This window comes from Molossus molossus, unplaced genomic scaffold, assembly GCF_014108415.1.
Source record: "Molossus molossus isolate mMolMol1 unplaced genomic scaffold, mMolMol1.p scaffold_m16_p_4, whole genome shotgun sequence".
NCBI classification, from domain to species: Eukaryota; Metazoa; Chordata; class Mammalia; order Chiroptera; family Molossidae; genus Molossus; species Molossus molossus.
Window position 1 is genome coordinate 47,267,016 of NW_023425377.1, and position 18,454 is coordinate 47,285,469.

General features: G+C 40.3%; 1 protein-coding gene across 12 annotated transcripts in view; it reads right to left on the reverse strand.

The window, feature by feature from the left end:
* UIMC1 (ubiquitin interaction motif containing 1) overlaps positions 1 to 18,454 on the reverse strand; it is a 175,207-nt gene that overhangs the window by 120,823 nt on the left and 35,930 nt on the right. For 2 of the 12 annotated variants that reach the window (XM_036281871.1, XM_036281870.1), the window contains exons 1-2: positions 10,549 to 10,640; positions 9,503 to 9,657 (exon numbers count right to left, since the gene is read on the reverse strand). In XM_036281871.1, the coding sequence (XP_036137764.1) occupies positions 9,503 to 9,657; positions 10,549 to 10,603 (210 nt within the window). In that variant the 5' untranslated portion in view covers positions 10,604 to 10,640. Of the gene's footprint in view, positions 1 to 9,502; positions 9,658 to 10,548; positions 10,641 to 11,170; positions 11,685 to 11,705; positions 11,730 to 11,823; positions 11,847 to 18,454 lie in introns of those variants that run through there. The other 10 variants (XM_036281859.1, XM_036281862.1, XM_036281867.1 and 7 more) reach the window with 10 other exon arrangements.

Below are 18,454 nucleotides of genomic sequence, written 5' to 3' on the forward strand. Positions count from 1 at the left end.
AGAAGATTGAAATCATATCAAGCATCTTCTCAGATCACAATGGCATGAAACTAGAAATCAATTGCAACAAGAGCATACACAGACATTTCAACACATGGAGGCTAAATAGCATGTTACTAAACAATGAATGGGTCACCGAGGAGATCAAGGAAGAAATTAAAAACTTCCTGGAAACCAATGAAAATGAACACACAACAATACAAAATCTATGGGATGCAGCAAAAGCAGTTCTGAGAGGGAAGTTCATAGCACTACAGGCCTACCTAAAAAACAAGAAAAATTTCTAATAGACTGTCTCACCTCACAACTTAAAGAATTAGAAAGCAAGCAAACAAACAAACAAACAAAAAACCCAGAGCAAGTAGAGGGAAGGAAATAGTAAAGATCAGAGCAGAAATAAATGACATAGAGACCAAAAAAACAATTCAAAGGATCAATGAAACAAAGAGCTAGTTTTTCGAAAAGATAAACAAGATTGATGGACCCTTAGCTAGACTCACCAAGAAACAAAGAGAGAGAACCCAAATACACAAAATCAGAAATGAAAGAGGAGAAGTAACAACTGACACCACAGAAATACAAAAGATCGTTAACAACTACTATGAACAACTATATGGCAACAAATTAGACAATCTAAGCGAAATGGACAAATTTCTAGAAACACACAGTCTCCCAAAACTGGACTCGGAAGAGATAGAAAACTTGAACAGACCAATAACAACTAAGGAAATTGAAGAGGTAATCAAGACTCTCCCAGCAAACAAAAGCCCAGGCCCAGATGGCTTCACAGGGGAGTTTTACCGAACATTCAAAGAAGAACTAACACCCATTCTCCTCAAACTATTTCAAAAAATTCAAGAAGGAAGACTTCCAAACACGTTCTATGAGGCCAGCATAATTCTAATTCCAAAACCAGAAAAAGACACTACGAAGAAAGAAAACTACAGGCCAATATCCCTGATGAATATAGACGCCAAAATCCTGAACAAAATATTAGCAAATCGGATCCAGAAATACATCAAAAAAAATTATTCACCATGACCAAGTGGGATTCATTCCAGGGATGCAAGGCTGGTACAATATTTGCAAATCAATAAATGTGATACACCACATAAACAAAATGAAGAATAAAAACCACATGATCATATCAATAGATGCTGAAAAAGCATTCGACAAAATCCAGCATCCATTTCTGATAAAAACGCTCAGCAATGTGGGAATAGAAGGATCATATCTCGACATAATAAAGGCCATATATGAAAGACCTACAGCCAACATCATACTCAATGGGCAGAAACTAAAAACATTTCCGTTAAGAACAGGAACAAGACAGGGATGTCCACTTTCGCCACTCTTATTTAACATAGTACTGGAAGTCTTAGCCACAACAATCAGACATGAAGAAAAAATAAAAGGCATCCAAATTGGAAAGGAGGAAGTGAAACTGTCATTATTTGCACATGACATGATATTATACATAGAAAACCCTAAAGACTCCATCAAAAATCTACTAGACTTAATAAATGAATTTGGCAAGGTAGCAGGATACAAAATTAATGTCAAGAAATCGACAGCATTCTTGTACACCAATGATGAACTCACAGAAAGAGAAACTGAAAAAACAATCCCATTTACCATCGCGCCAAAAAAATTACGATACCTAGGAATAAACTTAACCAAAGAAGTAAAGGACCTATTTGCAGAAAACTACAGGTCATTGAAAAAAGAAATAGAGGAAGATATAAAAAAGTGGAAGCACATACCCTGTTCATGGATTGGAAGAATTAACATCATTAAAATGTCCATACTACCCAAAGCAATCTATAGATTCAATGCAATCCCCATCAAAATACCAACGACATATTTCATAGAACTAGAACAAATACTTCAAAAGTTCATATGGAACCAAAAAAGACCCCGAATAGCCACAGCAATCTTGAAAAAGAAGGACAAAGTAGGTGGGATCACAATACCAGATATCAGGTTATACTACAAAGCGACTGTAACCAAAACAGCCTGGTATTGGCACAAGAACAGGCGTATAGACCAGTGGAACAGAACTGAAAACCCAGAAATGGACCCAAGGCAATACGCTCAATTAATATTTGACAAAGGTGGCAAGAGCATACAGTGGAGTAAAGACAGCCTCTTTAGTAAATGGTGTTGGGAAAATTGGACAGGTACATGCAAAAAAAATGAAACTAGACCATCAACTTACACCATACACAAAAATAAACTCAAAATGGATAAAAGATGGATAAAAGACTTAAATGTGACCCGTGAATCCATAAAAATTCTAGAAGAAAATGTAGGCAACAAAATTTTGGACATCATACACAGCAGAACTTTCACTGATACATCACCTAAGGCAACAGAAACAAAGGAAAAAATGAACACATGGGACTACATCAAACTAAAAAGCTTCTGCACAGCAAAAGAAACAATCATCAAAATGGAAAGGCAACCCACTGTATGGGAGAACATCATTGCCAATGATGTATCAGATAAAGGGTTAATTTCCAATATATATAGAGTGCTCATACAACTCAACAAAAGGAAGACAAAGAACCCAATTAAAAAATGGGCAGAGGACCTGAATAGACACCTTTCCAAACAGGACATACAAATGGCCAAGAGACATATGAAGAAATGCTCAACATCACTAATCATCAGAGAGATGCAAATTAAAACGACTATGAGGTATCACCTCACACCTGCCAGAATGGCTTACATCGACAAATCATCAATCAAGTGCTGGCAAAGGTGTGAAGAAAAGGGGACTCAAGTACACTCCTGGTGGGAATGCAGACTGGTGCAGCCACTATGGAAAACAATATGGTGTTTCCTCAAAAAGTTAAAAATTGAACTGCCATTTCATCCAGTGATCCCACTTCTTGGAATATATCCTAAGAAGCCTGAAACACCAATCAGAAAGAATATATGTACCCCTATGTTCATAGCAGCACTATTTATAATAGCTAAGATCTGGAAACAGCCCAAGTGCCCATCAACAGATGAGTGGATAAAAAAGCTGTGGTACATATACACGATGGAATACTATGCAGCTGTTAAAAAGAAAGATCTCTTATCCTTTGAGGTGAAATGGAGGGACCTGGAAAGTATTAGGCTAAGTGAAATAAGCCAGTCAGAGAAACACAAGTATCACATGATCTCACTTCTTTGTGGAATATAATGAACAAAATAAGCTGATGAAAAAAATAGACCCAGAGACATAGAAGTAGGGATCAGACTGACAAACCTAAGAAAAGGGGGTCAGGGGGGAGGGAAGCAATAAAGCAAAGAACTTATACATATAAGCATAACCATTGGACATAGACAACAATGCTGTGAGCTGGGAGTACAAACAGGAGGAGGGTGTCAATGGGGGGAAAAGGAGAAACATCTGTAACAAAAATAAATTAATTAAAAAGAGGGATAAAAAAGGAATATAAATAAGACTAGATTGTGAAGGTTCTGATAGAGTAAACCATATTAAAATTCTAAACTAATCTTGCAGGTATTACAGTCACAAATTTTTAGGCAATGAAGTACAAAGATATAAAATCTAAAATCTTAAAGGAAATTTGGAGTAAGCTAAGTGAAATGTAGAGAGAAAAAGCTGAAGGCATGCCCTGGCCGGTTTTGCTCAGTGCTTAGAGCATCAGCCCACAAACCAAAGAGTTGTGGGTTCAATTCCAAACAAGGGCACATACCTCAGTTGCAGTTTAGTCCCTGGCCCTGGTCACGGTCATGTGGTAAGCAACCAATCGATGTGTCTCTCTTGCACTGATGTTTCTTTCTCTCTCTCTCTCTCTCTCTCTCTCTCTCTCTCTCTCTCTCTCCCCCCCCCTTCTTCCCTCCCACTCTACCTAAAAATAAATGGAAAAATATCCTCCAGTGAGGATTTAAAAAAAAAAGCTGAAAGTGAAGCAGCCCTGGCTGGTTTTACTCAGTGGTTAGAGCATCTGCCCACGAACCAATGTATCACAGGCTCAATTCCAGTCAAGGGCATGTGCCTTGGTTGTGATTCATCCCTGGCCCTGGTTGGGGTCTTGCAGAAAGCAGCCAGTTGACGTATCTCTCTCACATCAATGTTTCTCTCTCTCTCCCCTTTTCTCCCCCCACCTTCCTCCCACTCTGAAGATGAATGGAAAAATATCCTCAGGTGAGGATTTAAAAAAAAGGAAGTGGAGCAACAAAAAGAATAAAATACCTAGAAATAAACTTAACAATGGATGTGAAAGACTGATATACTGAAAGACATTATTAAGAGGATTGAACAAAAACATCAAGAAATGAGCCCTGGCCGGTTTGGCTCAGCGGTTAGAGCGTCGGCCTGCGGTCCTGAGAGACCCGGGTTCGGTTCCCGATAAGGGCATGTACCTCGGTTGCAGTTTGTCCCCGGCCCTGGTTGGGTCGTGTGGGTGGCAACCACTCGACGTGTCCCTTTCACGTCGATGTTTCTCTCTCTCTCTCTCCCTCCCACACTCTATCTGAACAAAAAATAGAAAAAATGTCCTCGGGTGAGGATAAAAAATAAAAAAATTTAAAAGAAAGAAATGAAAAGATATTCTGTGTTCGTGGATTGAATGGCCACACTACCCAAAGCCATATACAGATTCTATGCAATCCCCGTCAAAATCTCAGTAGCATTTTTCAAAGAAATAGAACAAAAAATCATCAAATTTATATGGAACCACAAAAGACTCCAAATAGCCAAAACGGTCCTGAGAAAAAGAACAAGGCGGTAGATATCACACTCCCTGACTTCAAATTATACTACAAAGCTACAATAATCAAAACAATATGGTATTGACAGAAAAACACACACACAGACCAATGAAACAGAATTGAGAGCCCAGAAATAAACCCACATGTAATGGGCAACTAAGTTTTGACAAAGAAGCCAAAAACATACAATGGAGAAAAGAAATCTTCTTCAATAAATGGTGCTGGGAAAATTGGAAAGCCATATGCAAAAGAATGAAACTAGGCTGCTATTTGACAGCATATATAAAAGTGAACTCAAAATGGATTAATGATCTAAATATAAGACCGAAAACAATTAAATACCTAGTCGAAAACATAGGTACTTCCCTGGCCGGTTTGGCTCAGCGGTTGGAGTATCAGCCTGCGGTCCAGAGAGACCTGGGTTCGGTTTCAATTAAGGGCACATACCTTGCAGTTTGTCCCCGGACTGGATGGGTCGTGCAGGTGGCAACACTCGATGTGTCCCTTTCACGTCGATCTCTCTCTCTCTCTCTCTCTCTCTCTCTCCCTCCTTCCCTCCCTCCCTCCCTCCCTCCCTCCCACTCTATCTGAACAAAATATGGAACAATGTACTAGGGTGAGGATAAAAAAAAGAAAAAGAAAACATACGTACTAAATGTATGGACCTTGATCTCAGAGAGGATTTTATTAATTTGACCCCAAAGGCAAGGAAAGTAAAAGCAAAAATAAATGAATAGGACTATATCAAACTTAAACAGCTTCTGCACAGCAAAAGAAACCATCAACAAAACAAAGAGGTGGCCCGGCCAGTTTGGCTCAGCAGTTAGAGCGTTGGCCCACAGACCAGATTCACAGGTTTGATTCTGGTCAAGGGCGTGTACTTCAGTTGCAGTTCAATTGGGGCCGTGTAGGTGGCAACCACTTGATGTGTCTCTCTCACATCAATGTATGTTTCTCTCTCTCTCTCTCTCTCTCCCTCTCTCTCTCCCTCCCACTCTATCTGAAGATATATGCAGAAATGTCCTCAGGTGAGGATAAAAAAAAAAAATAGGTAGAGGACCTGAACAGATATTTTCCCCAAGAAGACAAATTGCCAACAGATACATGTAAAGATGCTCAACTTCACTAGCTATAAGGAAAATACACATTAAAACCACAATGAGGTACTACCTGTCAGAATGGCTATTATCAACAAGACAAGAAATAATAAGTGTTGGAGAGTATATAAAGAAAAAGAAATCCTCATATACTGTTGATAGAAATGTAAATTGGTACAACCACTATGAAAAACAGTATGGGGAAGTCCTCAAAAATTAAGAATGGAGCTACCGCCCTGGCCAGTTTGGCTCAGCAGTTGAGCGTCGGCCTGTGGACCAGAGAGTCTTGGGTTCCGTTCCCACTAGGGGCACGTACCACAAAAAAAAAAAAAGGAAGAATGGAGCTACCATATTACCCAGCAATCCCCTTTCTGGGTATCTACCCAAAAATTTGAAAAAATTCATTGGTAAAGATGTGTGTACCCCTTTGTTCACTGCCACATCATTCATAATAGCCAAGACATGGAAACAAGTGTCCTTCAGTGGATAACTGCATAAAGATGCGGTACATATATATAATGGACTACTACTCAGCCATAGGAAAAGATAAAATACTGCCACATGGATGATCTTCAGTGTACTGAGACGGCATAAGAACCTGGATCCAGGATCCCAAAGGACACTGGATAAGAAAAACTGCAGAGCTGGTACCACCATGCAGCCCCTCACCAAGATCCCAACGACACCAGATGGCCAGAAGAAACACCAAAAAAGCCCACCACAAACTACTCCCTGCTCAAAAAAACTGCAGAGTTGTATCTCCCTTCTAACAGCTTGCTTCTCTAACCCCCATGTGGAAAATTCCACTCTCCCCTCAAAAGTTCGTGTGAGCCCTCCCATCCTTCACCAATAAAAGCCTACCCCCACCAAAGCTTTTTGGAGAGCAGCCTTAAACCTTGTTTCTCTCAGGACTGTCTCTCTTGTGCTAAAGCAAAAGCTTAATAAAATCTGTCTGGCGATTTCTCTGGGGTTTCCTCTTGATTTCTGTCTTGCAGAACCCAAGAACCCTAATGCTGATAACAGTATAAGTCAGACAGAAAAGGAGAAGAATCATACGATTTCACTCATATGTGGAATATAAAACAGAAAGCAACAAATGAGTGAACAAAACAAATAAAAAATAGCACATTGACACAGACAACAGTATGGTGGTTAATAGAGGGGAATAGGTGAAGGTGGATATTAAAGAGGATAAATGGGGTCAAATATATGGTGATAAAGGGAGATTAAACTCTGGGCAATGAGCACACAATGCAATATACAGATGATGTATTATAATATTGTACACTTGAAACTTACATATTCTTATTAACCAATGTCATCCCAATAAATAAATAAAAAGAAGTAGAAATGAAAGAGAACAGATCTGTGTGTCATTTAAGAAGTAAAAACTAAAGGATGTGGTGAATGATTAGGTAAAAAAGATGAGAAAGAGGAAAGAGTTCAAAATAATTCTGAGCTTTATAACTTGAGAAAAATGAGTAATTCTAATATCGAATAAAACAGAAGATGATAAAGGAGAAAGAGAAGTTGGAAGGGAGGAAAAATGACTTAATTCACTGCCTTACTGGATGTGGCCTACAACAAGGTGGACATCTCCAATAAACAAATGGAAAAAGGAAACAAAGCAGAAACATTAAAATCTAGAGAACACTGTTCAATAAAGCCTTCTACAATTGATAGATGGATAAAGATGTGGTATATACATAAAATAGAATATTATTCAGCAATCAAAAAAGAATGAGCCCTAGCTGGTGTGGCTCAGTTGGTTGGCTCATCGTCCAGTGCACCAAAAGACGGTGGGTTTGATCCTGGATCAGGGCACATACCCAGGTTGTGAGCTGGATCTCTGGTCAGAGCATGTACAAGAAGCAACCAATCAATGTTTCTGTCTCACATCAATGTTTCCTTCTCTTGCTCTCTTGCTCTCCCTTCGTCTATCTAAAAGTCTTTTTTTTTTTTTTTTAAAGAATTTGTTAAAAAAAAAAAGAATGAAATTTTGCCATTTGAGACAACACTGATGGCCTTACAGCAGTGATTCTCAACCTGTGAGAAAGGGCAAATGACCCTTTCACAGGGGTCGCCTAAGATATAACAGTAACAAAATTACAGTTATGAAGTAGCAATGAAAATAATTTTATGGCTGGGGGTCACCACAACATGAGGAACTGTATTAAAGGGTCGTTGCATTAGGAAAGTTGAGAACCACTGCACGGCTTAAAGGGTATTATGCTAAGTGAAGTAAGTCAGAGAGAGACAAACACTGTATAATTTCACTCATATGTGAAATCTAAAAAAAGAAACAGACCTGTAGATATAGAGAAATTTCTAATGGTTGACAAAGGGAGGAGTATAGGGGGATGGGTATTAAAAAAAGATTTCTACAAGGAAGAATATATTCAATAGTTGTGCTGTCTAATACAGCAGACACTAGACTCATGTGGCTTTGATCACTTGAAATGTAACTAGTACAACAACAGAACTGATTTTTACTTTTATTTAACCTTAATTAATTTAAATAGCTACAGGTGGCTAATTGCCACCACAATGGACAGTGTACATGTAGAGATTTAACGAGCATTTACATCCCCTTTCTCTCACCTTCCAGACACATGAAAATTAAGATTTACATTTGATATAGATTATTCAGATAGTTTTAAAATATCTTGAGTTAATATATTACAAAGCTGAGAAACCATGAATCATCCTCACACAGTATGATTACTTTCTTTTAAATAACTATTAATTATATTTATAAATCAAAATGAAGCTGACCCCTGGCCATTTTGGCTCAGCAGTTAGAGCGTTGGCCTGCGATCCAGAGAGACCCAGGTTCGGTTCCCGCTAAGGGCACGTACCTCAGCTGCAGTTTGTCACCTGCCCTGGTTGGGTTGTGCGGGTGGCAGCCACTCGATGTGTGCCTTTCACGTCGATGTTTCTCTCTCCCCCCGCCCCCCCAACTCTATCTGAACAATAAATGGAAAATGTCCTAGGGTGAGGATTAAAAAAAAAAAAAAAAAAAAAAATGAAGCTAAGTAAAAATTGCATGGTCTGGCCCTGACCGGTTTTGCTCAGCGGTTAGAGCGCTGGCCTGCAGTCCAGAGAGACCTGGGTTCAGTTCCCACTAAGGACGCATACATCGGTTGCAGTTTGTCCCTGGCCCTGGTTGTTCGTGCGGGTGGCAGCCACTTGATGTGTCCCCTTCACGTCGATGTTTCACTCTCTCTCTCTCTTCCTCTCCCTCCCACTCTATCTGAACAAAAAATGTCCTCGGGTGAGGATAAAAAAATTTTTTAAAAGTTGCATGGTCTGGCAAGCTGGAATTAAGGTTTAGTCACAACACAAACCAGTCTTGGGTAATAAGGCCCAATTTGAGACCTAGAGCTCCACTCTTCAAAATACTGACCTCTTGACCTGGTCGGTTTGGCTCAGCGGTTAGAGCGTTAGCCTGCGGTCTGGAGAGACCCGGGTTCGGTTCCCGCTAAGGGCACATACCTCGGTTGCAGTCTGTCCCCAGCCCTGGATGGGCTGTGCGGGTGGCGGCCACTCGATGTGTCCCTTTCACATCAATGTTTCTCCCTCTCTCTTCCTCTCTCTCCCTCCCACTCTGTCTAAACAGAAAATGGAAAAATGTCCTCAGGTGAGGATTAAAAAATAAATAAATAAATACTGACCTCTCCATCACTATCAGATATCACAATGAATGCATCCTCCAGTTTACGCTTCCTCTTCACATTGACAGGACTTGCAGTTTCTGCATCTTTCTTCTCCAAGTTCTGAGCCTCAGAGGCTTCTTTAACTTTTTTCTTTTTCCGTGGCATCTTTCTGTCTGAAACACAAAGACAAATAATTAATTCATTCAAAGTATACGTTTTCTAGATGCTATTTTTAATTTAGTCATATAAAAGAAAAAAACCCGGGGGAGGGGGCAAGATGGCGGCGTGCCTGTCCTATGGACGAGTGAACCTGAACTTGCTGCGCAAGGCGGTGCGTCGGGAGCTGCGCAAATTCCTGGACAAGTGTGTAGGCAGCAAGGCAATAGTTTGGAATGAGTACCTCACAGGACCATTTGGCCTGATTGCACAGTATTCACTACTGAAGGAACATTAAGTGGAAAAAATGTTCACCCTTAAAGGAAGTCGTTTGCCAGCAGCTGATGTCAAGAATATTATTTTTTTTGTCAGACCCAGGCTAGAATTGATGGATATAATTGCTGAAAATGTGCTCAGTGAAGACAGACGTGGCCCAGTGAGAGATTTCCACATTTTGTTTGTGCCACGACGTAGCTTGTTGTGTGAACAGCGCTTGAAGGATCTGGGTGTTTTGGGCTCCTTCATTCACAGGGAGGAGTATAGCCTGGATCTCATTCCCTTTGATGGGGATCTCTTATCCCTGGAATCAGAGGGTGCCTTCAATGAGTGCTACCTGGACAGCGACCAGACCAGCCTCTACCACACAGCCAAGGGGCTGATGACCCTGCGGCCCTGTATGGGACAATCCCCCAGATCTTTGGAAAAGGAGAGTGTGCCCGACGAGTGGCCAATATGATGATCAGGATGAAGAGAGAGTTTACAGGCAGCCAGAATTCCATATTTCCTGTTTTCGATAATCTCGTTGCTGGATCGGAATGTGGATTTGTTAACACCCGCTGCCACGCAGCTTACGTACGAAGGACTCATTGATGAAATTTATGGCATTCAGAACAGTTATGTGAAGTTACCTCCAGAGAAGTTTGCACCCAAGAAACACGGCGATGGTGGTAAGGATCTTCCCATGGAGGCTAAGAAGCTGCAGCTGAACTCGCCAGAGGAGCTGTACCCCAAGATCAGAGATAAGAACTTCAACGCAGTGGGCTCCGTGCTCAGCAAGAAAGCCCAAATGATCTCTGCAGCGTTTGAGGAAAGGCACAATGCCAAGACGGTGGGGGAGATCAAGCAGTTCGTCTTCTAGCTGCCCCACATGCAGTCTGCAAGTGGCTCGGTGGCAAACCACACGGCGATCGCAGAGCTAATCAAAGATGTCACTACTTCTGAAGACTTCTTTGATAAGTTGACAGTGGAGCAGGAGTTTATGTCTGGGATAGACACTGATAAGGTCAACAATTACACTGAGGATTGTATTGCCCAAAAGCATCCTCTGATCAAGGTGTTAAGGCTCATTTGCCTCCAATCAGTGTGTAATAGTGGACTGAAACAAAAAGTTTTGGATTATTACAAAAAAGAAATTCTCCAGACATACGGCTATGAGCACATTTGAACCTTACACAACTTGGAGAAGGCTGGCCTGCTGAGACCACAGCCAGGGGCGGGGGTGGGGGGGGGGCGGGGGGCAGAAACAATTACCCAACAATCCAGGAAACCTTACACCTTTGGATGGATGATGTCAATGAACAAAATCCTTTGGACATATCCTATGTGTACAGCGGCTACGCCCCTCTCAGCGTGCGGCTGGCCCAGCTGCTTTCCCGGCCTGGCTGGCGGAACATCGAGGAAGTTCTCCGTATCCTCCCAGGGCCTCACTTTGAAGAACAGCAGCCGTTGCCCACAGGACTGCAAAAGAAACGTCAACCGGGAGAAAATCGAGTCACTCTGATATTTTTCCTCGGGGGTGTGACCTTCGCTGAAGTCGTTGCTCTTCACTTTCTCTCCCAGTTGGAAGATGAGGGTATGGAATATGTCATTGCCACCACGAAACTAATGAACGGGGCCACCTGAATACAGTCTCTGATGGAGAAACCTTTGTAGGCCATTGAGAGAGGACAAAACGAGCGAACTGCAGAATAAACTGTCCCTTTGGAGAAGTTGCCGGAGGGAAGTACAGCCCCACAGAGGAATAACAAACAGGAGTGCAGAACTGCCTTTGGGGTCAGCCTCTTACAATGTGCTGTTTTCTCCCCTCTGATTCTCTTTTGTATTCCTAACTTCTTGATGAAGGAAGAACAGAAGAAACAACCTGGGTAAAGAAATACCAGTTTTTAATATTCCAAGCTCAGGACCTTTGCTAGAGACCTCTGGAAATATATGAAGGATGGTGGGGATACGTCATACACACAGCCGCACAGATGGGGCCCATTCTTCAAATAAGGAAGCAAGGACCAAGCAGGTAAAAATGAAAATAAAAGTAGGAAGTGCAACCCCTAAAAAATAAAAAAATAAAAGAAAAAATCCATCTAATAAAAGTAAAACTAGATTTCTGAACTTCTCTACTACTTTAGTGAAATTTCAATAGGAATAATACAAGTTATCCTAGTTTCTTAAACACTGCCTTAGATAATTGGTTTTCTTGACCGAATATAATAATTTATCCAAAAGACTTTTTTTTTTAAATCCTCACCCGAGGATATTTTTCCATTTATGTTCAGATAGAGTAAGGGGGGGGGGGGGCAGGGGGGAGAGAGAGAGAAAAAAAAATATAGACATGAGAGAGACACATCAAATAGTTGCCTCCCATACAACCCCGACCAGGACTGGGGACCAAATCACAACCTAGGTACATGCACTTGACCAGAATTGAACCCACAACTCTGGTCTGTGGGCCGATACTCTAACCGCTGAGCCAAACCAGCCAGGGCCCAAAAGACTTTTTTAATGCCAATGTATGCCTCAACCTGATAAAAATACATCTCCAAAAACCCACAGCTAATATCATACTTAAAGATAAAAGACTAAATGCTTTCTCCTTAAGACAGGAACAAAACAAGAATGTCTTTTCATCATTTCTACTGAACGTTATACTGAAGATCCTAGGCAGGTCAATTAAGAAGAAATAAAAGACATCCAGCTTCCACTGGCTGGTTTGGCTCAGCGATTAGAGTGTCGGCCTGCAGACCAAAGAGTTGCAGGTTCAATTCTGGTCAAGGGCACAAACCTCGGTTGCGGTTTGTCCGGGCCCTGGTCAGGGTCATGCGGGAGAGAACCAGTTGATGTGTGTCTCTCACATCAATATTTCTCTCTCCCTCTCTCTCTCTCTTTTCCCCTCTCTCTCACTCTATCTGAAGATAAACAGAAAAGTATCCTGAGGATTTAAAGAAAATAATAATAATAAAAAGACATCCAGCCTGGCTGGTGCAGCCCAGTGGATGAGTGTTGAACCATGCACCAAGAGGTCCTAGATTCAATTCCCAGTCACGGCACATGCTAGTTACAGGCTCCATTCCCAATTGGAAGTGTGCAGGAGGCAACCAATCAATGTTTCTATCTTTCTCCCTCTCTCTTCCTCTCTCTCTAAAATCAATAAAAACATATTTAAAAATAAAATAAAAGATATCCAAATTGGAAAGGAAGAAAATATCATCATTTGCAGATGACATAATCTTGTAATTTTTAAAAATCCACAAAAATGCCCTAGACTCAGGGGTTGCCTTGGCTCAGGGGTTAAGAGTGTCGTCGACCCATGCATCAGGAGGCCATCAGTTCAATTCCCAGTCAGGGCACATGCCCAGGTTGTGGGCCTGGTCCCCAGTGGGGGGCATGCAGGAGGCAGCCAGTCGATGTTCTCTCTCATCGATGTTTCTCTCTCTCCCTCTCTCCTTCTCCCATTCTCTCTCTCTAAAATCAATAAAGGGAAAAAAAATTTTTTTAAATATTTGCAAACCATCTATGTAATAAAGTAATTGTATCCAAAATATATAAAGAACTCTTGCCCTAGCCAGTGTGCTTCAGTTGGCTGGAGCGTGTCCTATACAAAAAGGTGGCGGGTTCAATCCAATCAGGGCACATACACAGGTTGTGGGTTCACTCCCGACTCCAGTACAGGAGACAACTGATTGATGTTCCTCTCTTACATCAATGTCTCTTTCTCTTTCTCTCGTCCCCTTCCTCTCTCTAAAATCAACTTAAAAAAAAAAAAAACTCCTGCAACTCAATAGTAAAAACGCAAATCGACCCACATAAAAATGAGCAAAGAACATGAATAGACATTTCTCCAAAGAAGATATACAAATAGCCCATAAGCACATGAAAAGATGCTCAATATCATTAGGCATTAGGGAAATGCAAAGCCCACTATGATGGCTACAAAAACAACTGGAAAATAACAATTGCTGGCAAGGATATGTAGAAAACTAGAACCCTGGGCACACAGTTGATAGGAAAATAAAATGGTGCAGCTGCTGGAAGTGGAAAAAAAAATAAAGTAGTGATACAACCTACAACATGAATGAATTTTGGAAATGTATGTTAAGTGAATGAATCTGCTTTTTGTCTATAGATTTGCCCAAATGTTTATGATTCCAAAATAGGCAAATCTATAGACAAAAAGCAGATTAATATTACTAGGGGCTGGAAGAGAGGGAAATGTGGAATGAGTGCTTAATGGCTACAGGATTTCTTTTTGAGGTGATGATTATGTTCTGGAATTAGAAAGTGGTAATAGCTGCACATTTGAATGTACTGAAAGCCATCAAATCATACACTTCAAAGTGGTTTGAATGTTGGGTTTTATATTTTGTGAATTTTACCTAAATTAAAAAAAAAAAAAAACCTCCCCAGAGAATTACTGGCTTGGTCACTGATTTCAATAGAGCAACCTTAACTATACTACAAACTTCTCAAATAGTTTAAGACAGTTACTTCATCTTATTATCAAAAGGAATCTGGACAGCAGCCCTGGCTGGTTTGGCTCAGCAGTTAAGAGCGTCGGCCCACATACCAAAATGGTCACCAGTTCGATTCCCAGTCAAAGGCACATATCTGGGTTGCTGGTTCGATTCCCCACCCCTGGTCAGGGTCATGCAGGAGGCGACCAATCGATATCTCTCTCAAATCAATGTCTCTCTCTCCCACTCCCTCCCTTCCACTGTCTAAAAATTAATGAAAAAATAAAAAGGAATCTAGCCCTGGCCAGTCTGGCTCAGCAGTTAGAGCGTCAGCCTGCAGTCTGGAGAGACCCAGGTTCGGTTCCCGCTAAGGGCACGTACTTCGGTTGCAGTTTGTCCCCGGCCCTGGTTGGTCGTGCGGGTGGCAGCCACTCGATGTGCCCCTTTCACATCGATGTTTCTCTCTCTCTCTCCCTCCCACTCTATCTGTACAAAAAATGGAAAAATATCCTCGGGTGAGGATAAAAAAAATTAAAAAAAAAAAAAAAAAAGGAATCTATCTGTACAGATGTCTAGCTGCTGGCTCGGTTGATTGAAGCATCATTCTCAGGGAATATATGGGAGGCAACTGATCGATGCCTCTATCTCAAATGGATGTGAGGATTAAAAAAAAAGAACTCCTGCTCTGGTTGGTTTGGATTAGCACTTAGAGCATCGGCCTGCAGTGTGGGTTCGATTCCGGTCAAGGGCACATACCTTGGTTGCACATACCTTGGTTGCAGTTGGATCCCCAGCCCCGGTCAGGGTCCTCTGGGAGGCAACCAATCGATGTATCTCTCTCATATTAATGTTTCTTTCTTTCTTTCTCTCTCTCTCCCTCCCTCCCTGACTCTATCTGAAAATCAATGAAAAAATATCCTTGCGTAAGGATTAAAAATAATAATTCACAGTAGCACAGCAGTTCTCTAAATACCAAATTATAATAGAAAATTTACAAAAACACACAATACAAAACTTCATACAAATGGTGCCATATTTTTTCTTTTTTTAATCCTCACCCGAAGATATTTTTCTATTTATCTTCTAATAAAAAGTAAACATTAAATAAAAAAACACTGGAAGACTGGTTATGTTAATTTGGTTTTTTTGTTTATTTTTTTATAATGTGAATCTTTTATTACATGACATCTGTGGATATTCCTATATCTAATATTCCACCATTCTATGATTCTAGATAATGCTGTTAAAATTAATTATGATAAACTTCAGTCCAGGCATTAATGTAAATGAGTCTTCAATTTCAAAGCCAAGAAAAGATAAGATTCTTTCAAGACAGAAGGAAAAACCAGCACCCTTTACACAATAAATGTGGACAAATTTAGTACACAACAGGTCTGACTGGAGACAGCACTGGGCTGCAACATCTTCCTGTGTCATGTCTCCAATTCCTTCATTTTCTCTCATCAGCACCAGGCATTTTGGTCAAAAGAATCGTTCTGACTTAACCATGTTCATGTTTCTTTCTTTCTTTTCTTTTTTAACTTAATTAATTTATTTTTGTTACAGATGTTTCTCCTTTTTTCCCCACTGATAATCCCCTCCTTCACCCTCCCGGCCTGGTCCCCAGCTTGTTCTCCATGTCCATTGTTCATGCATACAGGCATATAACTTCTGTAATTTATCTCTCCCCGCCACCCCCTCGTCTGGGGATTGTCAGTCTGTACCCCGCTTCCACGTCTCTGGAACTACCCCATTCCTTAGAAAGTTATATTCCACAAATAAGTAAGATCATGTGATATTTGTCTTTCTCTGTAGGCTTGTTTCGCTTAGGATAATACTCTCCAGGTCCCTCCATGTCGTCTCAAAGGATAAGAGATCTTTCTTTCTTACAGCTGCATAGTACTTCATTGTCTACATCTACCACAGCTTTTTTATCCATTCGTCTACTGATGGACATTGGACTGTTTCCAGATCTTAGCTATTGTAAATAGTGCTGCTATGAACATGGGGGTACATATATTCTTCCTAATTGGTGTTTCAGGCTTCTTAGGGGATATTCCTAGAAGTGAGATCACTGGGTCAAATGGAAGTTCAATTTTTAATTTTTGAGGTAACACCATATTGTTTTCCATAGTGGCTGCACCAGTCTGCATGCCCACCAGCAGTGTACTAGAGTCCACTTTTCTCCACACCCTCACCAATGCTTGTTGTTTGATGATTTGTTGATAGTGGCCATTCTGACAGGTGTGAGGTGATACCTCATTGTTGTTTTAATTTGCATCTCTCTGATGATTAGTGATGTTGAGCATTTCTTCATATGTGTCTTGGCCAGTTGTATGTCCTGTTTGGAGAGGTGTCCATTCAGGTCCTCTGCCCATTTTTTAATTGGATTCTTTGTCTTCCTTTTGATGAGTTGTATGAGCACTCTATATATATTAGAAATTAACCCCTTATCTGATATATCATTGGCAATTATGCTCTCCCATAAAGTGGGTTGCCTTTCCATTTTGATGATTGTATCTTTTGCTGTGCAGAAGCTTTTGAGTTTAATGTTCATTTTCTCCTTTGTTTCTGTTGCCTTAGGTGATGTATCAGTGAAAATTCTGCTGCGTATGATGTCTGAAATTTTGTTGCCTACATTTTCTTCTAGGATTTTTATGGATTCACGGGTCACATTTAAGTCTTTTATCCATTTTGAGTTTACTTTTGTGTATGGTATAAGTTGATGGTCAAGTTTCATTTTTTTGCATGTAGCTGTCCAATTTTCCCACCACCATTTATTAAAGAGGCTGCCTTTACTCCACTGTATGCTCTTGCCACCTTTGTCAAATATTAATTAACCATACTGTCTTGGGTCCATTTCTGAGTTCTCTATTCTGTTCCATTGATCTATCTGCCTGTTCTGCCAGTACCAGGCTGTTTTGATTACAGTAGCTTTGAAGTATAACCTGAAATCTGGTAATGTGATGCCTCCAACTTTGTTCTTCTTTTTCAAGATTGCTGTGGCTATTCAAGGTCTTTTGGGGTTCCATATGAACTTTTGAAATATTTGTTCTAGTTCTGTGCAGTATGTCGTTGGTATTTTGATAGGGATTGCATTGAATCTATAGACTGCTTTGGGTAGTATGGACATTTTAATGATGTTAATTCTTCCAATCCATGAACAAGGTATGTGCTTCCACTTTTTTATATCTTCCTCTATTTCTTTCTTCAATGACCTGTAGTATTCAGCGAATAATTTATTTACTTCTAAATAGTTCATTTATTTCTTTGGTTAAGTTTATTCCTAGGTATCTTAATTTTTTTGCTGCGATAGTAAATGGTTTCTTGTTGTTGTTGTTGTTTTTTAGTTTCTTTCTGTGAGTTCATCATTGGTATATAAGAATGCTGTCAATTTCTTGACATTAATCTTGTATCCTGCTCCTTTGCCAAATTCATTTATTAGGTCTAGTAGATTACTGATGGAGTCTTTGAGGTTTTCTACGTATACTATCGTGTCATCTGCGAATAATGAGTTTCACTTCCTCCTTTCCGATTTGGATCCCTTTTATTTTTCCTTCCTGATTGCTCTGGCTAAGACTTCCAGTACTATGTTAAATAAGAGTGGCGAAAGTGGGCATCCCTGTCTTGTTCCTGTTCTTAAGGGAAATAAGTTTAGTTTTTGCCCATTGAATATGATGTTGGCTGTAGGTCTTTCATATATGGCCTTTATTATATCGAGATATGATCCCTGTAGTCCCAGATTGCTGAACGTTTTTATCAGAAATGGGTGCTGGATTTTGTCGAATGCTTTTTCAGCATCTAGCAATATGATCATATGATTTTTATCTTTCATTTTGTTTATGTGGTGTATCACATTTATTGATTTGCAAATGTTGTACCAGCCTTGCATCCCTGGGATGAATCCCATTTGGTCATGGTCAATAATTTTTTTGATGTGTTGCTGAATTCAATTTGCTAATATTTTGTTCAGGATTTTGGCATCTATGTTCATCAGGGATATTGACCTGTAGTTTTCTTTCCTTGTAGTGTCTTTTCCTGGTTTTGGAATTAGAATTATGCTGGCCTCATAAAATGAGTTTGGAAGTCT